The sequence below is a fragment of the Castor canadensis genome, chromosome 19 (genome assembly GCF_047511655.1).
Source record: "Castor canadensis chromosome 19, mCasCan1.hap1v2, whole genome shotgun sequence".
NCBI lineage: Eukaryota > Metazoa > Chordata > Mammalia > Rodentia > Castoridae > Castor > Castor canadensis.
In genome coordinates, this window is record NC_133404.1 from 40,775,402 (window position 1) to 40,799,358 (window position 23,957).

At 51.0% G+C, this 23,957-nt stretch overlaps 1 protein-coding gene and 1 long non-coding RNA gene across 5 annotated transcripts; both read left to right on the top strand.

Moving 5' to 3' along the window:
* The first annotated feature begins 807 nt into the window (after nucleotides 1-807).
* On the top strand, nucleotides 808-8,407 carry LOC141419230 (uncharacterized). The gene is made up of 7 exons (XR_012443946.1): nucleotides 808-1,014; nucleotides 1,310-1,873; nucleotides 2,188-2,315; nucleotides 4,304-4,458; nucleotides 4,544-4,653; nucleotides 4,799-4,861; nucleotides 8,184-8,407. It is a non-coding gene; the product is annotated as an uncharacterized lncRNA (long non-coding RNA).
* Nucleotides 8,408-15,640: 7,233 nt separating this feature from the next.
* Nucleotides 15,641-23,646, top strand: Aen (apoptosis enhancing nuclease). Of its 4 annotated transcripts, XM_074062022.1 has the most exons (6): nucleotides 15,687-15,743; nucleotides 17,963-18,062; nucleotides 19,678-20,244; nucleotides 21,190-21,390; nucleotides 21,491-21,625; nucleotides 21,868-23,646. In XM_074062022.1, exons 3-6 carry the CDS (start codon nucleotides 19,729-19,731, stop codon nucleotides 22,102-22,104), a joined length of 1,089 nt encoding a protein of 362 aa, XP_073918123.1. In that variant the 5' UTR covers nucleotides 15,687-15,743; nucleotides 17,963-18,062; nucleotides 19,678-19,728; the 3' UTR covers nucleotides 22,105-23,646. The 4 variants fall into 4 exon arrangements, with proteins under 4 accessions (XP_073918122.1, XP_020035856.1, XP_073918123.1 ...); XM_074062021.1 differs by lacking the exon at nucleotides 17,963-18,062 and having other exon boundaries at nucleotides 15,641-15,743; XM_074062023.1 differs by lacking the exons at nucleotides 15,687-15,743; nucleotides 17,963-18,062 and adding an exon at nucleotides 15,795-15,942.
* Nucleotides 23,647-23,957: the final 311 nt, after the last annotated feature.

Sequence of the window (23,957 nt, forward strand, 5' to 3'; positions counted from 1 at the left end):
ACCGTGGAAAACCCAGACTTCTGTGTGAAATCTTCCAATCTTGTAAATGAGTACTTCAAAATAAATTAAAATACAGAGGGAGACAGTAAACACCACTGTGTCTCATTTGGGTCTCAGGCCACCAGCTTGCGACAACCCCTTCCGTCCACAGATGTGCACTAGATCCTAGAGGGTTTGTGATGCTCGGGTGGCTGTTGTTTCCAGGAGTGCTCGGGGAGCTGAGGACCCTCGGTTTGTCCCCACGAACAGACTGGGATGGCGACAGGTGGTTCTGCGTGAGCGCCCGGACGCCACGTGGTGCAGAGTGAGCTGGGCGGGTGAGCGGCTGTGGCCTTGAGTTCAAGGACAGCTCGTCTGCGTGTGGTCAGGTGAACCAGTGTGGCAGTGGGAAGACAGGAATCGTCCCTGCAGAGATAAAGGTCTGTGCATGTCGCCCCCCCGGTATCAGATAGCCTCTCTCTCACTCTCTCCAGCTCGGGCTGCGGAACCAGGACGAGGACAGAGAGAGGTGGACCTGGGACTGGCTCCAGTGCCCCTGCAGGTGCTGGCAAGGCTGGATTCGGCGCTAAGGTCGCATCCTATTCCACTGCTGGCGCGAGGACCCCCTTCGGGTCCCCTTTGCCTCGGAACTGTTGCCATGGCCACAGGGGACTTTTGATGTGAAGTGCGGTGACCCCCCTCTTCCCCTCCCCCTCACTCCCTTTCTCCGCTCGCCTTCGGGATGACGTCATGAGCATCCTTGTCCCTGACAGGCCACCTGTGGGTTGGTCTCGGCTTTAAAGCAGCTGGTCCCCTGGTCCCCGAAGCTGCTGCCTGAACTCCACTTGCTGCTGCGGACAGGACAGACGGCCTGAGGGAAGCAGGTATCCCAGGGCTGCGTCCCCAGAACTGTCCCCCCCTTACCCCTGGCTCTGCAGTTCTCTTGTTGGCTCTCTGGGGACAGGCGACGAGCCTGCGGCAGAGTGAAGAGGGAGCTTTCTTCCAGAAAAAAAGGCAGAGCGCAAACCATGCCTGGTAAATCCCAGCCAACGCACCTGTCCAGCCCCCTCCCCAGGTCAAGGGCTCGGGGTCTAGAGGAGCCGGGGTCCCGCGAGGCTGAGCCTGGGGCTGCCCCGGAGGCTGGGGCGGGGCGGGGGGGAAGCAGGCTTGGCGGCATTGCCAAAGGTGCGGTGCCACCAAACCGAAGGCGGCTCCGGAGCCTGGTAGTCCAGCGATCCTACCTGGTGCTCAGCTGCCCAAGGTGTGTGTGTGTGTGCGGCGGCGGGGGGGGGGGGTGTTGCTGCTTATCTCGCTCTGTGGGGCCCCACAGCCTCGGGAATGAACGCGACCCGGACGCCCTGAGCCCTTCCGAAGCCCCCACGTCTGTGCATCGGGTCCCTCAGGTCCCCGGGAGCAGCAGACCTGTTGCATGCAGGAAAGCGGCCAGCGTGGTTCACGAGATCTGCACGCCAGGTTTGGGACTCAGCATGCAAACATCCCAAGAGCGCAGCAATGACGGGGGATAACGTGCAAAATGTCAGGAAGCAACTGGGTTATCACCCCAGTAGTGGGGGGGGGCGGTGCTTCTTCCCGCCCTTTCCTAGGGTGGAGAATGGAGAGGCGCAGAGGATTGCGCCCTGGGGAGCCCCAATCTGCTTTTTAAAACCGCGTCCAGTGCAGGTATGTTCTAGTCTTGCCTTTCCCGCCCTGCGGGGCCCTGCGTCGAGGTCCGGCGGTTGAAGATACTCAGAGCCCCTCCTGGCCAATCCGAGCTTCTAGCTTCAGCACCAGAAGCTGGACAGCGCCTGGTCCCCGAGTGCCCTGGGTCAGTTCTTCTGCGTGCCTCGACCTCCCAGACCCACGACTACAGTCCCTCAGACCTCACGCAGAGGAGGTGAGAAAGGACTCGTCTGTTTCTCCAGGGCTTTGGGTGTCGGTTTCTAGAGGGGCATTTCTATCTCCTCTTCGCTACAACCAGTGGAAAACTTAGGGCTAAGAGCAGGTAGAGTACAGCCTACAAGGTCTTTTGGGAGCCCTACAAGATGTTCTGTGAAATTTTGCCACATTTAAGTCCTTGCCCTCTCTCTTCTCTCTCTCTCTCTCTCTTTCCCTCTTTCTCTCTCTCTTTCTCTTTTCTCTCTCTCTCTCTCTCTCTCTCTCTCTCTCTCTCTCTCTCTCCCTCATCCCTCTCTCTCACCATCTCCATAGACTTACTGGTAATGAATGAAGGAAAAAGCACGGGACAGAGAGAGGAGATACTGAGGCCAAGGTACCACATTTTATCTGATGACAACCTTTGAGCTACATGAAATCTGTTCAACATGGCCATCCATCAGGTACACATTTTTTTTTTTAAATCCAAAGGAGCCCAAAGAGCCCTTTGTAGGAGGAGCGGAGATGATTATTTTGCTATGGAGGAAAAAAAAAGCCAGGGAGGGGGAGAAGCTGTCACAAAAGGGCTAACGGAGGTGGGGGAGGAGAAGCAATGGACAGGATGCAGGCACTAGCGTGGTTACCAGGCAACCAGCCGCAACCCCTGTTTCCTGTTGCCTTGGTTACAGTGAGTGGAGGGGCTTTGGCCACTGATTATCTAGTGAGCACCTTGATTATTTAAAATGTCTCCTGGGAGCCTTTGCCTTCTCTGGGCTGGGTGGTAGTTACCACTGTTCCCACATAACACTCTCCCCAAACCACCACTACCAGGGGAAATCCCGAAAGGTGAATTTTTTTTTCTTTTAAGTCAAGGCTCTGGGCAAAGCCCCTGCAATCCTTTCTACCCCCACCTCACCCCTGCTTGGAGAAGTGATCTTAACCTGCCTTGTCATTTCTTTGGGATTTGCAGTTTGCTATCCCCCCTCCCCCTCCATTTATTTCTTTATACTGAAAGAGCTGATATCTTCCTCCCCTTTCCCTTTTAAATGAGAAAAATGTTTGTTCGTCGTGAATGAACAAGAGGGATATTGTCCAAGGGTGTCTACTGTAGAGAGAGGCTTTCTCCTTAATAGTAGTCATACCTCCCAACCCCAAAGACCCCTTGCATGGGAGAGGGGGGTGAATTCTAGATCACCTCATCCCACATACCTCACAGAAATCACAGGTAGGTGGAAACACGTCACTTAATAATTAGCCACAAGCATCACCTGTATTAGATACTTCACAATTCTCTCTACTTTCTTCTCAGCCAGCTGGCCTCATCGCTAGCAAACCCAGCACTTAGCGCTCCTAATCCTCTGATCTTTTCCCTTTCCCTGGATTGACAAATATTGACTCCACTTTCCACCTGTCAGCTTCACCTGCCTGTGTTCATCTGTAACATCTGGGTGGAAACTCATTTTACCCATAATTTTCTGAAGGCAACTGTAACATTCTCAGAATGATTTTAAGGAGGAACTGCAAGTAAGTTACTAGAACAACCTGTGTTCTGTGCATTAGTTCCTCTAGAGTACTTCTCATTAACAGCCAAGAACTTTCTATTTTTAAAACAAAGCCTTATTTTAAACTGAGCTATCCATTGGTAACATGGGATGAAGAAAAACCCCATGTTTCAGGCAGTAAGCATTGTATCTTTATCTGCGATTCCTATATTAACAGGCAAACAGCATTCTTTTTCTTGTCAGACTTTTCCTTCACACGTTTTTAATAAAGTTTTAATCATTATAATTTCAATTTAAGTTTAAAGCCAAAACTACCCTGGGTATGCTGGCTAGATATAGTGTAGGGGACATTTACATTAAAATGCCTTTCTCTCACATGTTACTATAGAAACTTCCTTTTAGACCAGACCAGACAGCTGGTCTGCTTTTTGTACTTTTCTTCCTAAAAGAATTGCTCTTTTTATTATTATTAATTCTCTGGTTCAGCTGTAATTGATCACATCAATAATGACCCCATAACAAGAGTAATTTTCTAAAAATATATTTATTATTTCTTTTTTGCTCATTTCTTTTTGGACAAAGGGTTTACTTTCCTTTGAAGAAGATAACTGAGATCTTATTGGCCAGAAATGAAGAGCTATTCTCTCATTGGTTGATGTGTATTTCCTTATCAACCAATAAGAGGATGCCATTTATCCTTTTCTGACTAGCCAAATGAACAGGGTACCCGGAATGATTGAATCTGCCTTAGTTGTATCCAGCAGCAAAGGATGGCACTCAGAGTTCTGAGACCCAGGCTCTGGAATTTACTTTGGCTAATTCAGATCTCATTTGACTCAAAAGGGTGAATTTTCTACCTTGCTCTTTGCAGCTTTGAATCTATCTGCATAATTGTTCTATGCTTTTTTTTTTTTAACCCATTTTACCTCCTGATCATTCTTCCAACACAGCACAGGTTATTGGTATCAGTGCACCAAGGATCCAGGGATTTATGTGATGTCCACTAGAAGTACAGAATTGGTCCTCAAAGTTTTTAGGTGCCAGCTTTGGGAGGTAAGGATGGACATCCAGAAGAGGAACGAGCTGCTATCTCTATGATGAACAGGTATTTCTGCTTTTGGATTCACTATGCTTAGCTTTGAGGTCCCATGGTACTTTTATGTTTCTTTTTCTACTTTCTCTCTTCCTAGCTGCCCTTTTGGCCTACATTTTCAGTGACAACTAGATAAAACTGGATGGATGAAGATGAGGATGCTCTAATTCAGTGTGATCGCAGACCAGAAAGGCTTGGAGCAGGAAGGTAGGTCATGGGCTCCTTGGGCCAGGAGATGACCCTGGTCCTTCCATTCATTGAGTGGAGCAGGTCAGGGTGTTTTGTTATTTGTTTGTCTTCCTCCCTGCACCAAACCCTGCAATGCTGACACTGGTTTCCACTTCTCTAAAAGAAGGAGTCAAGGATCCACCCCACCCAGGACAAATTCCAACATCAGCCAGGAAGAAGTCTCAATGTGAGTACAGACCCCATTGGTCAGTCTTCTCTTGGTTCTCAGGAGAGTAGACAGAGTCGTGATCATAATGCTATCAAGAACCTTCTTTCTGGGCCCCATCTGTGCCAGAGTTCAGTGGGACCATGAGTTCAGGCGCTAGACCATAAGCCCTTCAAAATTTGGGGCAATGTCTTGGATACCTTCGATTTCCAAGCTAATCATGTTTGAAGGAGAGGTTCCACACATGTCTGAACTCGATGTTTCTGGCTAGTATTACAAGTCCCTTAACTTTCTCTTTATGAGAACAGAGGCTCTAGCCCTCCCCCTCAAATCTAAAGCTTCATATTCCCTAGCCCTCTTCACAAAAGATAAACGAAGGCTCAATTAATTGTTACCATGGTTACATGGAGTGGTCTCACGGAGGATCCCAATCACCCATTTCTGACATGAGATAAAAGGGAGGAGGGGCTGGGGAGTCATCATAGAGGAAACCATGGAAACGGTTGTTGCTAAGGGGACAGCTTTAAATTCAGAGGAAAGAAACCGGAAGTGAGGAGTGGGCCTGAGCAGGCTCAAAGGCAGGTCACTTCTTCAAGGTTCATTTCTTTACGACTATAGCATCTTCCCTCAACCCAGATAGAGTCCAGAGGTAAAGAATTTTAGAAACCAGGGCCACCATCACCTCAAGTCCATGGGTATTGGATCTGTAAGGAAAAAGACAACCAAATGGATTTACCCTATCTGTGCCACACGCTATTCTATCTTTGGATTCTGCCTTTTTACCAACTGCTTCATATAGCGGGGGCCAGGCTGTGTGCTAGGCATTAGTGTACCATAATGAGCATGAGTACCTGCTCAGTGGTGAGCTTGTAGTCAGGCAGTGACTTGGTTGGTGGCTTTACAGCCAGGGCTGCTCAGGTGGACAGGCCTGCAAGGTAGTGTCCCCAGAGCTGCCGAGATCCTCTCCAAAGTCCTCTGTGGTAGTTTTTAGCTTGTCTCTTTCCACCTGAAGTTCACTTGCAAGTTCCCTGAGAAAGGCCTGCTTCTCCCAGGAATACCTAGGGTCTCTGCCTCTCCTGAATACACCTCGTATCTAGTTAGACTTGGCCTGCAGTGTTACACTCAGGTCTTTGTCTCTGACATAACAAGCCAAGGATGATGGACTAGCTGGTTCTCTAATAGTACCTTTTATTATTATTGTATTAAGGTAATAAATCCCTCTTTGATCCTGGATGGGTTAAGTAGGGAGGTGGGGGGGAGGGGAGTCTTAGCTCTTTGAAGCTTGGAGTTACAAAGCAGCACCCCTTTGGAGAGGAGGTATATTGAAATGGCCCTAACATCCTCTGCAGAGAACTTCTTGCCATTTTGGGCAGCTGGAGGGGAGGGGAGGTGGGGGGGACCCCACACCAGACTGTGCCCTGTCTCTGGCTGCTGGCTTAAGGGGCTGAGCCTCAGAGTTGGATACTGTCAGCCTTCTCCACAGCGCCCCCCTCTGCTCCATCTCCAGGCATGCCCTTCCCTGCTTGGACAGAGCCAAGGAAAGGAGGAGGGGTGGCCAAAGAGGAAGAGCTCGCAATTAAAAGGCAGAATTAAAAGCACCAATAGGAAAGGGTAATTTGTCCCTCAGCTGCTGCAGAAATACAATTAGGCCTTGCTCTCTGAGCCGCCAGGATATTGTGGCTTTGGTTAATTAAGGAGCGGATATGCCCTGCTAGTGCAATTAGAGGCTGGCCCAGGCGGAGGGGCCTCCCTCCTCCCCATCAGCGCCACTCTGCAGGGGAAATTAACCAGGGAACCCGGTCCTGGTCCTGGGGTGGGGGCGGGGAGGCCTGGGCCGGGACTCCACTTTCTCCTGCCACACAGTTCCCTTCCTCTCTCCGTTCAGTCCTGCTAGTCCCAATACCACTAGTAACATGTCATTCTGAGCTGTGGCTCGGTGAGCACTGGAAGGATTTTCACCTGATCCGCAGAGACCTGGAGGGGACCTGGTGTGTGTGTTGGGGGCAGGGGATGGTCACCACTACCTGGCGCTTTTTCTTTTTTGCCTTCTCTGTGATGGTACAGTGCTCTATGATTTATGAAAAAAAGCTAAAGAAGGCTGGTGGAGTGGCTTAAGTGCTTAAGTGGTAGAGCGCCTACCCAGCAAGCATGAGGCCCTGAGTTCAAGCCCCAGTATGGCCAAAAAAAAAAAAAAAGAACAAAAGACCACCTGATACAATGTAACCACTGTGGTTACATTATAACCTTGAAAAAAAAACACCTACAAAAATTAGCTGCCTGCTTTCCTTTAAAATAAGATATCCTCGTCCTTGAAGGATGTATATTCAGTAGAGAACGCTCCAGAAAAAGTAGAATGAGTTAAGAAATACCTTCTCCCCTCTTGAGCAGTGTCCAGGGGATTCTGAGATGAGGAAAGGATGGTGGCAGGAGGTGCACTTGGGGATTGGACACCAGGAGTGTCCATCCCCTGAGCTGGTGTGGGCTCCAGGCATGGAGGGGTCTGTCACAGCAGCCTGCGACCGGCTGGCCCCGTCTGGAAGACTAGTGATTTTGTTGTTGTCTCACTGCCCTCAACAACAAGTCCCAGTCTGCCACACGGTGCCGGCCACCACAGCAGGGAGCGTGGGGAGGGGGGAAGTGGCCACATTTCTGGGTCTCCTCCCTTGTGCTCTTTCTGTGCCATCTGTGTTTCCTAGTAAACATTTCAGGAAGCCACCTGAACACACTGAGCTGAGGAGGCCCCTGGCAGAACCCTCCAGAAAAAAGAACGGAGTCTAGCGTGTCCTGAGAGGGGCAGGGTCCCATCCTCAGGAGCCATGGGCTGACTGAGGGCCGGGGGGACAGGGAGAGCTCCCTTAATGACTCACGCATTCAGCCAGCAAGCATGAGTGGGCCCCACAGTGGGAGGCACCCTGTGGCCCATGCCAGGACTCAGGGGCCAGGTCCATTCAAGGCCAAGAGAGCCACAGTGCTGGCACACAGGGGCAGGTTCTGTGTGCTAGTGACCAAGGGGTCCAGGTGCTTGGTACCTGGCAGCAAGGTGGATGACGACCTGACCCTGGCCTGCCTGGAGCTTGTGCTGTGCCCACCAGTCCTCTCCTGAAACTGGAGGGGAATGAGCTTGTGTTAGGAGCTGCCTGACCCCCTTTAGGCTGCTGAGCCCAAAAGTGTCAGTAGGCTTCTAAAGTCCAGTCCCCTAACTGTGCAGAAGTAGTGGTCCGTTCCCAGTCTCTCTCTCTCTCTCTCTCTCTCTCTCTCTCTCTCTCTCTCTCTCTCTCTTTCTCTCTCTCCCCCTCTCTCTTGGGTAGTACTGGAGTTTGAACTCAAGGCCTTGCACTTTCAGGCAGGTGCCCTACCACTGGAGCCACGGGAATGACCTCAGCTGAAATCCTCCTACCTCTGCCTCTGCATGCCTTGGATTACAGGCATGCACCACCACACCCAGCCTTCTCAGCCTGTCTTGATGCTCCTGCCCAGGGGCCACTTTGCAAAGGACAGAAGTAAGGTGGGCACCAAGTCTCAGTGCTGAGACCATTGATGGAGATAAATTTCTCAAATTTTAACAAATTCAAATGCCTCCCCTATTCTTTTACAAGTGCCTTCCCAATTTCCTTCTCTGTCCATGCAGCAGAGAACACTACATTTTACAAATGTAAATTGGGTTGGAGTTGTCCACTTTAGAGAACAGTAACAAGTATAACCATTAGCTAAGCTCACTTGGCCTCTAACACTTGCTGGCTGTGTGACCTTTGGCAAGGCACTTAACCTCTCTGAACCAAGCCAGCCCTCAACGTCCACCTACAGGCCCCTACTGTTGCTGCCCTTGATGCTCCATCCCCTCTCCCAAACAGGCTTTTCTCTTCCTTATTTTCAGCCTCTCCAATTTCTCCTTCTTCCTAACCCTGCCCAAAACCAGTGGGCAGCAGGTCCTATTAGAAATCTCATTCACACTTGAAGACTCTGCAAATTGGTGTCACTCCACAGGCATCTGTCCTTCACAGGGGGAGAGGGGTGCAGAGGGACAGGAGGGGATCTGAGTCTCTTCAGAGCTGGAAAGGAGAGATCCTGCCTCCATGAGACAATGTCTGTGGAAGGAAGTGGGATACACTTCTGACCGAGGGATGGAGAAGAAAGCCCCTGTTATTTGACTCCGAAGTCGAACACACCTTAGTTTCTATCCTAGCTATGTGACTTTGAGCCAGTCACGCCACATCTCTGAGCTTCGATTGTAAAGTGGGATTGATGCCATCTACCTGGCTAGGTTGTTATGATAATTAGACAAGGGGAGTGTCATCAAACACACTGACTCAGGTGTCTACACTCAGCCCTGGTCTCCGGCCTCCTTTTTCACTGTTTTCATGGTTGTCCTGTTCACCAACCTTGGGCCCCACATGTGTCCTTCACTGAGTTCGGGACAAACTGGACCCACTGTCTTTCTGCATTTAAATGTGGATGCCTCCCTTCCCCAGAGAAGTATCTTGTCCATTTTTTTTCTTGGTGGTACTGGAATTTGAACTCAGTGCTCTACCACTCGAGCCACTCCACCAGCCCTTTTCTGCATTGGTTATTTTTGAGATAGAACCTCGATTTATGTCCAGCCAGCCTGACCTGACCCTCCTAGCTATGCTTCCCACGTAGCTGGAATGGCAGGCATGTGCCTCTTTGCCCAGCCCTTGGTTGAGATGGGGGCTCTCAACCTTTTTGCAGGGCTGGTCTCAAATCTCAACCCTTCTGATCTCCTCTGGAGTAGCTAGGATTACAGGTGTGTGCCATCTGGCTCGGTTTATCTTGTCTATTTTAAGGTGTTCAATACATAAACAAATAAATGAATATAGGCCAAATTTCTCCCCCATTTTAAAAACAGAAATCAAGGAGTAGGGGTGACTTGCCTCTAGGTCATTCAGCAAAATACACAAATTATTTCCAGGAGTCTCAGAACACAGAGAACATCATCTTAAACGAAGTTAGCCAGGTTCAGAAAACCAAAGGTACATGCTCTCTCTCACATGTGGAATGTAGACCCAATACAAATACAGAAATATTATGAAAACCAGGTCACATTAAGGGGTAGGAGGTCACAAACAGGAGAGGGAGGGTACACAAAGAAAGTTAAGAAGATAAGCTAGGTGCCTGTAGCTCCTTTCTATAACCTCAGCTATTCAGAAGGCAGAGATCAGGAGGATCATGGTTCAAAGCCAGCCTGGGCAAATAGTTCTCAAGACCCTGTCTCGAAAAAACCCATCACCAAAAAAGGGCTGGTGGAGTGGCTCAAGGTATAGGTCCTGAGTTCAAGCCCCAGTACTGAAAAAAAAAAAAAAGGTGAATATGGTTGATGTACATTCTATATAAGAATGAATAAAGAATTTTTTAAACCTGTTGAAATCACCACAAGAAGGGGACTAAGAAAAGAGAAAAATAGAGGGGATGAACCAATTTGGGTTATAATACACATATATATGGAAATGTCACATGGATAGGTCCCTATAGACCTATCTTAAACAAACAAAAAATGTCTTTTTTCAAAAACAGAGAACAGGAAGGTAAAACAGGTCCTGTCCGGGGGTTGGCACAGTGGGAAGGGGGAGGATATAAGGAAAGGTGTAGGAGGTGAATACGGTGGGAATATTATGCACTCAGGTATGAAAATGGGAAAATGAGACCTGTTGACACTATTCCAGGAATGGGGGGAGGGGGGATAAAGGAGAAAGATGGAGAGGGTGAATTCAGCTATCATATATTGCAAGAACTTTTGCAAATGTCACAATGCACCCCAAATACAACAATTTTTTTTAAAAAGTACCTCCAATACAACAATTTAAAAAAGCCTAGACTCAAGGGTCAAGGCTTCGGTTTCCACGTGGACCCAGCCGGCGCTGACCTGTTCCCAGCACACAGCGGTTTTCCCAGTACGCAGGGACACGGCGCCCTCTGCTGGAACCTGTAGGTAACTACTCTTTAGCCCTCAGGTTCAAACAGAACCTGGAAATGTCGCACACCTCCACGCTCAGGCGGCCCCCTAACCACTTAAAGCAGAATCTTGGGGTGTGGCTAGAGTGTCGGTAATTTTCCAAGTTCTGCATACCCAGTGGAGACTGAGGGTCACCGATGTAAGGATTATTTAATATGCAAAGAAACCAGTCTGGAATGGGAAAAGCAATGTTGAATCAAATTTCCCTAGATGAAATCCCTCCATTCATCCATTAAAAATAACCGTGTGAGACTAACCTGGTTCTGAGAATCCTGGGACTCCTCAGGACTACAGGGAGGATTTAAAGGTGCCACAATTATCTTAGTAGCAGGCTACGCCCTCAGAGGTCCAAAGTCCAGCCTTGGTTGGGTCAAGATTACTACTAGTGTGAATAAAATGAGTAAATGATTTACATTTGGCCCTTGGAGTTTTGTCAGTTTATACACACTAACACAAAGGATCTTGAATTTGACCCTGCATCAGGATCAGCTGTTAGTTTAAGAGACAGATAGCTGAGTGGTGGACTAGCCCACAAGGGCAAGAGGCCCCAGGTTCATTCCTAGCACTGAAAAAAAAAAAAACATTGCTGGCCCCACGACCTGACTTTCTGACTTTCTCTAGGTTCATGGTCTAGGACCACACTTAGAGAATCGTGCTTTAAAATTGGGCCAGATCACACTGGTGGCTCATGCCTGTAATCCTCAGGAGGCAGAGAGCAGAAGGATGGCAGTTCAAGGCCAGCCTGAGCAGATGGTTCATGAGACCTATCTCGAAAATACCCAGCACAAAACAGGGCTGGCAGAGTGGCTCAGGTGGTAGAGCACCTGCCTAGCAAGTGTGAGGCCCTGAGTTCAAGCCCCAGTACCATTAAAAAAAATAATGGAGCAGATCAACATTCCTTTTCAAGTCTATGCCTGGTCTAGCATCATGGGGATTCCTGCTTCACCCCAAATCTCCTCAGAATAGGTACTTCTGGCAGGCAGGATAGCACATCGTACGTAATGATTTTTAAATGCAAAACAAATCAAGTCTTATGTCTCAAGTGCTTCCCAATCAAAAATATGATATTGGGCTTTACCCTACTAGGCCCTAGTCCAGAGGGGTCCTGTTACAAAAGAGCCCCAGTCTTTGTAGAGGAAGGAGATAAAATCTTGCACACCCTGTCCACCAGCCTCCTGGACTAGGACCTAACAGTATGTATCATAAACTCTGACAGCTTAAACATACGGCAAATGAGCCGGGTGCCATGATTCATGCCTGTAATCCTAGTTACTCAGGAGGCAGAGATCAGGAGGATTGAGGTTCAAAGGCAGCCCGGGAAAATAGTTCATGAGACCCTATCTCAAAAAACCCTTCACAAAAAAGGTTTGGTGGAGTGTCTCAAAGTGAAGGCCCTGAGTTCAAGCCCCAGTACCTCACACACACACACAAAATCCAATGAATGCAACAGAATCTCAATAGCACAGTGATATGACATTAACATCCATTTTCAAAGGCCATGAAAAACTCTTCTTACTGACAATGTGGAATTGTCCCCAAACACTGTGCTCCTAGCAACAGCAATGGTTAAGAAGCTGGCCTCCATCTTTTCGTGCTCTGGAAACAGCTTACCTTGAAGGAACATGGGGCTGGTGGAGTGGCTCAAGTGGTAAAAGCAGCACCTGCCTAGCAAGCAGGAGGCCCTGAGTTCAAACCCCAGTGCCACCAAAAAAGCGGGGAGGGGGGAAGAGCAGTGCTGAAATCAGCCCTGTAGATTTGTTTGCTGGGTGCTGATGGCTCACGCCTGTAATCCTAGCTACACAGGAGAAAGAGATCAGGAGGATCTCAGTTCGAAGCCAACCCGTGCAAATGGTTCGAGAGACCCTATCTCCAAAAAAACCTCTTCATCACAAAAAAAGGGCTGGTGGAGTGGCTCAAGGTGTAGGCCCTGAATTTAAACCCCAGTACCACAAAAAGAAAGAAAAATGCTTGTTAACCCAAGTTTGCTTAAGTCTTGTCCCTCCCAAGGGTCCGGGAATTCCAGCCTGCCCTCACACTGAGCCAATATATATAGTCTCCCCTTAACAGCCCTCCGGAGAACAGGCTGGCATGGGGCAAAGCATTCTCTGACACCATCCTTAATGCCACCCACCTCCCATACCCAGTTCTTCCTGGTGCTCTTAACTCCCCTGGAAAAGAGAAAATTCTGGAGATTTGTAGATTTTATAGGCAGAGTGTTCCCCCTATGTTGGAGTCTCACTGCCTCTTGTCCCACTCCAAATCCAAAATAATCCTTTTAAATAAAGTCCCTCCTTACAAAATCTGAATTTTTTAAATTTGACATTCTATGCACTATTTTTTTTTTGCCTTGAATTTACAGTTGCATTCAGCTTACGTTACAGCATTCTCTCTAGACATCATATATTTTGCTTCATATTTTAGGGCGCACCCTATTGTGCCTTTTTAAATGCCACGAAATTACATAGATCAATTTGAATATGCTAACTAAAAAAATTCTGTGACCTTTTTTTTAGATAGGGTCTTGCAAACTATTTGCCCAGGGCTGGCTTTCAACCTCCATCCTTCTGATCTCTGCCTCCTGAATAGCTAGAATTACAGGCATGAATCACCAGGGCTCAGCTGACCACAGGGTTCTAAGTTCATCTTTTCCTTCCAGATCTGGAGCTATTGTTATGATTATTAGTGATCAAAACAAAGAGAGAATCCCATTACATGAGAATTGCAAATTTCCACAATTATCCCCCAAATCCATCACAGGAGCAACTCTGAAAAGCTGGTCCTTTTGTAATAGGACATCTGTACCTTTGTGGACAGCAAATGCAGACAGAGGCATTTCTGATCCACCCTCTGCTTGTAGGGCTCTTTTCATTGGAAGAAGAAATTTGGGACTTGACATCTGGTCTGGACAGAGTGACATAGATGGCTGTTAGGGAAGACTTCATTGCATAACAAGACACCCCTTGCTTCTGGTGCCTTCCTCCCTCGCAGTCTTTGGTAGCCTGTCCCACGGCTGACCCCCAGAACCTTAGAAACTGCCTCTGCTGAAAAGCACGACTCTCACTTGGGCCCAGGAATTAACTAAAAATAGGAGAAAAGCCTGGCATTTTCCATTTCTGTTTCCATTTTGTACCTCCTGTCTTTTGCTCTGAGCCATTCACTGTATGGCAAGGGACCAAAACTACCCCTAAGGAACAGCTGAGCCTTGCAGGACAGACCACCTCTCAAAAGAAGACAATTACCTGTAATGACGTGGATGCACCCTGGAGCAGATGTGATTATCCCATGGGTACCAGATCACTCCCCTGAGTGATGACAGTGACAACTTCTCCAGAGCCCCAGAGAAGCAGCACTGGGATAAAGACCAACCAGATCACACCTGTAACTAGGGCTGTTTGACTATGCATATCTTTTGCACTCTGCCCTGATTCTCTGTCTATTTAAAGCTAAAACTCAGGTCTGTACCCCAAAGATGGCTGAAGATGGGCCTCTTCCCGCCCTGTGGCATGTCTCTGCCATGTCTCTTTATTTGGCATATAGGGGCGAGTGGCCAGTACTGACTGTGGACGCCCAGGAGTTTGGGTCCAAGGCCTAAAAACTCTGGTTTCATCTCTTGCAATCACCTTGGGTTCCAGGAAGGACAGGACTGATGGAAAACATCTTTATGGCAAGGGACCAAAACTGCCCCTAAGGAACAGCCTTGCCTTGCAGGACAGACCACCTCCCCAAGTAAGGACAATTACCTGTAATGAGGAGGCTGCTCCCTGCAGCGGGAGTGGTCATGTCCTGGGAACCAGATCACTCCCCGGAGTGATGGCCACTCAGTCCTCTCATAGAGCCAGAACTGAAATGATGGTCAACTAGGCCACACTTTGCCTGGGACTGTTTAATCATGCAAGCTTCTCTCCCCTGACCCTCGTTTTTCCCGTTTACACCTAAAGCCCATGTCTGTACCCCGAGATGGGCTGACCTGCTTACTCTGCTTCTTCTGGGGGTGAGCCCATGCCTCATAAACCTCCTTTCTTTGCCCTTGACCACTACTTAGCTTGCTCTCTCTCTTTTTTTTTTTTTTTTGTGAAGGCCCTGGGGTTTGAACTCAGGGCCTCAGGCAAGCTTACCACCTTGAGCCACTCCAGGACAGGTTTTTTTTGGTTTTTTGTTTTGTTTTGTAATGGTTTTTTCGAGATAGGGTCTGGAGAACTCTTTTTCTGGGCTGGCATTGAACCATGACCCTTCTGGTCTCTGCCTCCTGAGTAGCTGGGATTACAGGCGTAGCCACTGTGCCCAGCTACTAATTATCTCTTTATTTGGCGAGTGGCCAGACCTGCTATGTGGAATCCCAGGACTTAGGCCTCTACCCGGGTTAATACAGTTTGCACGTTTTTCTTATTCATTGTCAGTTTATTTTATAGACTAAAATGATCGAGTTGTCAGAGAGAAAACAGCAAATTTAAAACTTCCCTATACGAGTAAAGTATTGCAAACTAAATGAGAAAGCACACAAGATGTAAACCTGACTTCTTGAAGAAATGGTGTCTTATTTCACTGAACCCCTAAGGACTCTGCAGGAAGGGGCGACTGCTCTCATCCTGCAGATGTGGCTGTACCCTGAAAGTCCTTTGGTGCCTGGTGTACGACGCTCGTAGAAACCGCATCTCAGCCCAGCCGGGCGAGCAGGGTGCACTGGAGCCGGGGCGGTTAAATGAGGACACGCCCCCTTCCAGGCCACGCCCCCTCCGGACGTCTCCCCTCCATCTGCTCTGACACGCCCACTTCAGTCATACACCGACGACCAATCAGAAAAGGCCTTACGCAGGCGCTGCGGTCCAGCCAGCCAATAGGCGGGCGGCCGGAGCCGGGCTTGCCCGGGCATGTGGGAGCCGCCGGCTGCTGGGATACCATGTGCGTGCGGGCCGGAAAAGACTCGCAGGGTCGCAGGTGAGCTCGGGGACCCTGCTCGGGGACCTCGGGGTCGGGTGGACAGCCGCGGCGCATCCCTGGCCATTGTGCCTCCGCCCATCTGGCTGTTTGGGCGGGCAGGCGGGCAGGCCGGGCTCCGATCGCAGCCTCTCCGGGTCCCCGCCCTTGCTCGCGGGGTCCCGGGCCTGAAGGGGCGGAGGCCTGGACGCTGCGGCCGGTAAGTGACCAACGTCCGAGCTGGCCGCCCCCGCGCGTCCCGCCCGGGAGAACGCCAGCAGGGGGAGGGCTGCCCTGCGATTTTTATGTATTTATTTTTATTTAGGTCCTGGGAGCTTTTTAGTAGCACGGGGGACCTTATTAAACCAGGTTGGTTGTTTGGGTTTTTTTCCCCAAACTTGTGAGGTTATCGGAATCATGGCTTGGGGGGCAGGGGGTGTGGGATCTCGCGCTTAAAAAATCCAGGTTCCCGAGCCCTGTTCCCCTAAGGACAGTTCAGACGGTGTGGGGGCAGATTTGAGAATGTTTACTTATTTGGAGACAGGGTGTCACCATGTAGCCCAGAATGACCTAGAAGTCGGGATCCTCGGCCTCCCCAGTGTTGGGATTGCAGGTGTGCTCTACGTGACCCGCCAGGGAGAATCTGAGTTCTTACCATTCTCTTGTTCTGGGTAGTTAATTGTGGTTGGGAAGTCTTAATTCACAGTGACAAAGGGACAGTGATTCCCCTGCCAGAACAGGGTCTAGAACTGCCCACTGCCTTCCTGACCACCAGCAGGTTGGTGGCTCTCAGGCCACTGAGGATTCTGGTGTCCTGGTTTCTTGGACTCTGGCAGGGAGACCCCTGCCTGAAGTCTTGTGTCTGCTGTGCCGACCCCCGGACTGCTTGGGTTTTGGGTGGGAGAAAGATTTGTTTGTCCTTGTTGAAAGGGTTGTGTCATTTGAACAAAACTTCTTTCAGCTAAACTGAGGTCCATGTGGGGCCCAGGCTGGAGAGACCTGTCCTAGATAATTGTAGGTTCTGATGTGTCTCCAGGCCAGAGCGTATGGAAAAGGACTGCTTTTATCTCGTCAAACAAGGCTACAGAGACCCTTCTCAGGGGGACCTAATTTTAGCTTCTTTAAAACCTTGCCAGAGCTGAGTGCTGGTGGCTCACACCTGTAAATCTTAGCTACTTCGGAGACTGAGATTGGGAGGATCTTGTTTTGAGGCCAGCCCTGGTAAATAGTTTGAGAGGAACCCCACCCATCTCCAAAATAAACAGAGCAAAATGTTAGAGTGGCTGCTTTGCAAATGTGAAGCCCTGAATTCAAACCCCAGTCCTACCAAAAAATAAAAAAGCTTGCCACCAGGGCCAGAAGAACCTACCCACCATAGCCCTGGCCTCCATTCCTGACCTGCAGATCCCACATCCCCTCTCAGGGAGGTCACTCTCCATCCATGATTAGCAGGGTCAACCCCAGGCTTCTTAGGCCAGGTTTTCTCCCATTGTTGAGCTAAAGTAAGTAAATTGAGTCTACCAATTCTTTTTTTTTTTTGGTGGGATTGGAGCTCAGGGCTTCGCACTTGCAAAGCAGGCGCTCTACTGCTGCACCTACACCTCCAGTCCATTTTACTCTGGTTCTTTTGGAGATGGGGTTTCTTGAACTATTTGCTGGGCCGGACTCAAACCTTGATCCTCCTGATCTCAGCCTCCCAAGTAACTAGGATTACAGAGGGGAGCCACCATCACCCAGCTTGATGAACTAGAATCTTCCAGTTCTAAGATGTGGTTTGTCAGTATGAGGAGCTGTTTATAGTTAAGAAACTTTTTAAAAAGAGAGGGAGCTTTGTGTGGAAGAGAGGAGGGAGTAAGCCAAGACTGGATGAGTCAGCATGGGTCACCATGCCTCGCCCTGCCTCGGTGCCAGGACCCCCTCATACCCGTGGTGGCATTAACAGGCCTGGCACTTGGCCTTGCTTCCCACCCCCTCTCCTTCCTTTTAATCCGTGCTGCTTCTGCTCAGGTTCTTACTCATCCAGACTTCTTCCTAATGCAGCCTCGAGCCTTTCTCTCCTTGAAGCCCCCTGGTACATCCCACCCTCAAGAACACTCCTCTCCCACTCCACCTGTTTCCTAACTGTGCATCACTTTGCTTTTCAGCAAGCACATCAAACTCTGCTCCTCCCCCCACTCCCAGGATCTCTCTGGCTGCTGGGCCTTGCTCCTGCCATGTATCCCTCCTTCCCCTCTCCCCAGGTGCCTGGTGGACCTTTCTGAAACCCTGAAGTGTCCCCTCCCCTGAAGGACCTCCTGGCCCAGTGTTCCTGCCTGTTCTGGTGCCTGTCTCTGCTGTCAGGTACCCTCCCTCTTAGTCCCATTGCCACCATCCAGAGCAGGCCCTGTGACTCTCAGGCTTCCTCTCTCTCTCCCCACCATGCCAGGACACCGTGAACTCCAGCCCTGTAGTTCCCACAGTCTGGCTAATAGCAGCCCCAGCTCAGGCTCCCTTCACGTCCTTCTGAAGAGGGCCTGTATGGGCCAGGTTCTAAGCTGGCTGTCGTAGGACAGGAGAGAGACAAACAGGGCTTTGTAACCCCCCTCAGAGAGCTCGGAGGCACACTGTGTGACTGTTGACTTTGAGGAGTGTGATAAATTCTAATTGTGCTCACAGGGCACGGGTGAATGTCTTTGTTCCCCAGCTAGACCACTAATGTACTGGACCATGTTACAGTGACCTCCCTAGATACCTCTGGGGGTACCTCTTAGGGCTCCCCCACTCACTTGACCAGTAGAGACCAGGCTGGAGACGCCAGCCTGGGGGAGGGGTAGCTTGTGGAAGGGCCACCAAAATGGGGGCTGAAGATGGGGTAAGAAAAAGTAGTGGTATCCCCAGCTGTGGTCCACCTCAGGCTTTGCACCCCAGTGATGCCTAGCTGCCTTGGCCTGGGTTACTCCTTTGTCAGTCCTTTGCCTCTAGCACAGCCGCTGTCTTTTCCCTTTACTTGGGGGGGTTAGTACTCCACATTGACACAGATGCCACTTCCAGGAAGCCTGTGAATCAGCCTCCAGCCCCTTAGCCTGTTCTGCTCTTGGCACCTCCAGTCCAGCCTTTACCACTGTCTACCTCATTTCTGTCTCTGTGACCAGACTAAACTCCATAGTCCAGAATCCATCTGTGTAACTTTTTGTCCAGCACCTGGCGTCTTTGGGACCCCAGAAAGTCTCAGTGTACCGTGGGGTAAAGAGCTGGTTTCAGAAAATCACAGAGAGCAGCTGGATCTGAAAAGGACATGACTGGGAGGGAGGCAGGGGGAGGCCTGGGGCATGGGAAGGTCGTTGAATCCAGTCAGAGGCAGCTCTGGCCTGGGGACAGCTAGTTGCTAGCATGGTCAAGAGTCAGCCTTCCTGGTGGTAGGAGGCTGGTGGCTGTGGAGCCACACTGCACATAGCAGTGTGTCCTTCACACACAAAGGGCGGCAGAACCCCGAAGCATAACCGTTGTGAAGACCCAAGTCAAGCCCGGCCCTGCCCTGTCCAAGCCTCCTGTCAGGATCAGAGTTTCAGACTTTAGAGCATTTTGGATCTGAATGTTCAGCTGAGTATTTTTCTGTAGTCTCTCCTATAATCACACCTCTCTAAAGAGTTTCAGTGCTGACTGTTGGAGGTGAGCAGGGGCTTGCGGCATCCTGAGTTCCGACCAGCCTTTGTGGCTTCCCTGTTGGCTAGGTCCCCTAGGCCCTTGCCTCAGTTCATGCCCGTAGGTGACGTTACAGTGATCTGGTTGGTCTCTGGGGAGGGGGAGATTCCACACAGCACTTTGCTGGTGATTGACAAGTGGTGTGTACGCCAGGGGCAGTTCTTAGTGAGGAGGGACTTGGCTGAGACTCAGGTGGGTAGCTTGACCTCCAGTCCTGGTGCTGGGGTGGCCTGGTTCCTTCCTCTCTCACCCTGCCTGTGTGCCCTCTCTCCAGTGGAAGACGACCTGCCAGGATTCCCCTGCCCACAGCTGTGGGCCACCTGGCATGGTGCTGGGGGAAGCCCCCGAGTCCGCTCAGTGCCCATCCCGCACCACCATGAATGCCGATGATGTGGTTCGGTGGAAGCACAAGAACAGGAGCCGACAACACCAGCGGCTCATGGCCCACAAGGCCTTGCTCCAAGAGCAGGGGCTGCTGAGCCTGCTGCCAGGGCCAGGGTCCTCGCAGACACCAGGCACCGAGGCTGCCAGCAGCAGAGGCTGGCATCCACAGGCTGGAGCTGGTGTTGGTGGCCTTTGCAGCCGAAGACGCACCCCCAGGGAAGCCCCTGGACCCCTGCCCAGTAAGTGTGTGGCTATCGACTGCGAGATGGTAGGCACGGGCCCCCGAGGGCGAGTGAGCGAGCTGGCCCGCTGCTCCGTGGTCAGCTACCATGGCGACGTCCTCTACGACAAGTACATCCGCCCTGAGTTGCCCATTGTGGACTACCGCACTCGCTGGAGTGGCATCACCCGGAAGCATATGCACAAGGCCATCCCCTTCCAGGTGGCCCAGAAGGAGGTGAGCACCAGGCAGGGGCAGAGCAGCCCTGAGTTTGAGTCGCCACTTTACCCCTGGGGGGTGAGGGACCTTGGAACAGTCACTTCTCCAAGCAGTCCATTCCTTCTCCATAGAAGAGGGTGAAAACAGTCCTGACCTTTCCTTGAAGAGCTGCTGGGTGTTAGCATGGCCGTGTTAGCAAGGCTCTGCTGTGGTAAAGGACCAGCAGCCTCTATTTCAGATTTTGCTTTCTGTTAGAAAGCATCAGACCAGGTGTGGTGGTACACTCTGTAATCCCAGCATTTGGTAGGGCTTGGACTACATAGTAAGACCCTGTCTTTTTTTTAAAAAAACAGTGTTGCATATCTGTGTAAAATTTGTACAGCCACAATCTGAGAGGAGTTGGGACCAGGAGGTGGGAAGTTCTGGGTGGGTCTTCAGGCTGAGAGCAGGACCTGTGCCAGCCGTAAGAACTGCTTGTAACCAAGTGCCAGTGGCTCATGCCTGTAATCCTAGCTGCTTAGGAGACAGAGATCAGGAGCATGGCTGTCAAAACCAGCCCCAGGGAAGTTCCAAGGCCCTATCTCAAAAATACCCAATGTAAAAAAGGGCTGGTGGAATAGCTCAAGCTGTAGAGTGCCTGCCTAGCAAGTGTGAGGTCCTGAGTTCAAATCCCAGTACCACAAACAAACAAAAAAAAGAATTGCTATATCTAGTGACTAGAAGATCTAAACCACCATGGCCTCCTTTAATCCTCCCAGCTGCCCCTGGAATGTTACCACTAGTGGCTGGTTGTGTACAGGTGCAGAGAACTTAAATAGGCCCTGTTCTAGGCAGCAGAAGGGCCTGGATTCCGAATGGGCTGGTGTGGTGGACTATGGAGCCCGTGCTCCCCCTCTGCTGCCTCTCCAGAGGTGTCTCCTGCTAGCCTGACGGTGGGGCCTTCTCCTTCTCCTCTCCACTCAGATCCTTAAGCTCCTGAAGGGCAAGGTGGTCGTGGGGCACGCACTGCACAATGACTTCCAGGTTCTCAAGTATGTCCACCCTCGGAGCCAGACCCGGGACACCACCTATGTCCCAAACCTGCTCAGCCCGCCCAGCCTCCACTCCCGAGCCCGCGTCTCTCTGAAAGACCTTGCCCTGCAGCTACTACACAAGAAGATACAGGTGCGGGCCTCAGGTGCAGGGGAGGGAGGGAAGCCAGCCTGGCCTCCATGCCTTCCCAGTCCCTGTCACCTTGCATTAATCAGGGGTCTCCCTGGCACAGGCAGCCCTGATGTTTCTACACCCTTCTCCAGTGAGCACTGCCCAGAGATGGCCGCAGGTCTTCTGCCCCATCTGTGTCCTGCCTCTGCTCTGCATCCCGGGAGGGTGCTGTCCCATCCCACAGCCACACCTGGAGGTACCTTAGTGGGCCGGTGGCCCTCCTGCTGTCCATCATTCTCATGCCCCTGCCCGTCTGTCCTTTGGAGCAGGGGAAAACGGGCTTGGAGAATTGAGGGGCCCATGGTACATGGCTCAGGCTCCACCCCTCTGTCTGCAACTCCATTCCAGAAAAATGTGTTCTTGGATTTGTGCACAGAGCTCCAGGTGGGGTGCTGGGCCTGTCTGACCAGGCAGTGACATGCTGGCTTCTGTCCACAGGTGGGCCAGCACGGGCACTCGTCCGTGGAAGATGCCATGACAGCCATGGAGCTCTACCGACTGGTGGAGGTGCAGTGGGAGCGGCAGGAGGCCAGCAGGCCCTGGGCCCACCCCGAGGACAAGGGACCTGACAGTAGCACAGACATGGAGCAGTACATGGAGGACAAATACTGGCCTGAGGAACTGGCCCAGGGCCCCAGAGGAGGAACGGAGGAGGCAGAGGGCTCAAGGGAGTGAAAGGAAGGAACCAGAGAGTGGGCAGTGGGGGCAGGGAGCACTGGACTGTCCATTTTGTGCAGGGCAGGACACAGCCCGTGGTCCTCCCCACTGCCCACCTTGCCTTGGAGGAGAGGAGCCCCTTTTTCCTGACACCCCTGGTTTTGCTCTTGGCACTGTATTATCTCCATGGTGAGGGCTGTGGACTGTGTTGTAGGACCCAGCAGGTGTAGGGAAGGTGTCAGCTGACATCCCAGACTGTCACTGGCTTCCCCACCCCCAGGCTCCTGGGGTCACCATGCTGTGCTATGTGTATCCAGGGGTCCCCTTTCTTTTGGGGGAGGGGAGAGATTAGTATCCTGGAGATTCCTTGTCTCAACTGCGTGGCCGGGCAGTCATGTTCCGGGTGACTCTGTCCTGAGGGCAGAGTTAAGGCCTCTGGAGGAAGTATTTCTTCCCCATCTCTGAGCTGGAACTCTAGCCACAGCCACTGTAGGACCTGGGTGCCTGCAGGGCCTGTCACCTCCGTGCTGGGCTATGATGGGTTAGTAGAGTCCACAGCTGCCTGTGAGGAGCTGGCCCATCACAAGCCTGGCATCAGAAGTCAGCCTTCACAGTCACCAGGAGGGAGAGCACAGTACGTTGGAGAACTGACCTGTTTGTTTTGACACAGTCAGGAATTCCCCTGCCCACTCAGAGCTAGGCTTCCTTACTCTAAAGCCTGCAAGACAACAAGACTTGCCCCTGGTCTCTTAAGAACAGCAGCCCCAGTGTTGGGAAGCAGTGCACATGTCCATCAGGGTGGGCTCTGACACCTGAGCAGTGTCCATGCCCCTCGCCTGGCCCCCTCAGCTCTGTAATTGGTGGTTACTGTGGCTGTTGGGTTTTCACTTCTAGAAGTGTCCTCGGGGACACAGCTTCTAACTGCCTCTTGGCACTGGACTTTAGGCAAGTCTGTAACCTCCCCCATGAGCCTGTCTCTATCTGTAAAATGGGGAGAATGACAAAGCTACCTCACAGGGTTGTTAGGAGCCTCCTGCGGTGCCTGGCACATACCTGCAGTAAGGATGACACTGAACCCTCGTTGCTCAGCAGAGCAGCTGCGGCCCCAACAGAAATGCCCTTGCTCAACTGCTCTAGCAGGGAGAAGGAAACTCAGGAGGTTCACAGTCATCTGCAGATCTTGGGCGGGGCTACCAGGTGCTGGCTTCTCACCAGCGTCCTGTCACTGTGTGCAGGAAATGATGACAGCAGGGCAGCACAGGGTCAGGGAGAGGGACACTACTGAACCATACTACCCAGTCAGTATCAGCTGAGGTCCTAATTGCACAAACTCGGGGTCACGGATGGGTTGGTCAGCAGAGGAGGGAGCTGGCTGGGTTCCAGGACTGAGTTCTGGATTCCTTAAAAATCTGTAGCTGGTGCCAGACTCAGGACTGGCAGGAACCTTGATCACTTGGTGTGGGAGTTGGAGGAAGGTGAGCTGCTCGCCAGTAGGGAAGGGGACTGTTCAAATCCATTGTCATAAAACCAATTGTTCTGGAATAAAACTTGGAAACATGAGGGAGGTGGTCCCTTGTGTGAATTCTCGGGCTGGAGCACAAGCCCCAGAGATGTCACCCTTCCAGGTGATGCTTTGGAGCCTGGCAAGAAAATACTAGAGCTGTGGAATTTATATAACTTCTTAAAGCTGTCCTATGACAGCAAAGTTCAGTTCACCTGACCCTGAAGTTTTTATTTAGTTGTAAAACACATCTACCAAAATGTACCATCTGAACTGTTTCTAAGGAGCACAGCAGTGTGAGCTATGTTCACGTTCTCAGAATGTCTCATCGTTCAAAACTGAGCCTGCACCCAGCCCTGGGCAACCTCCA

Coding starts and splice junctions, on each gene's coding strand:
- Aen (XM_074062021.1), top strand. CDS start 19,729: ATGGTGCTGGGGGAAGCCCCCGAGTCCGCTCAGTGCCCATCCCGCACC. Junction 20,245..21,189: donor TCCAGGTGGCCCAGAAGGAG/GTGAGCACCAGG, acceptor CTCTCCACTCAG/ATCCTTAAGCTCCTGAAGGG. Junction 21,391..21,490: donor TACTACACAAGAAGATACAG/GTGCGGGCCTCA, acceptor TCCCTGGCACAG/GCAGCCCTGATGTTTCTACA.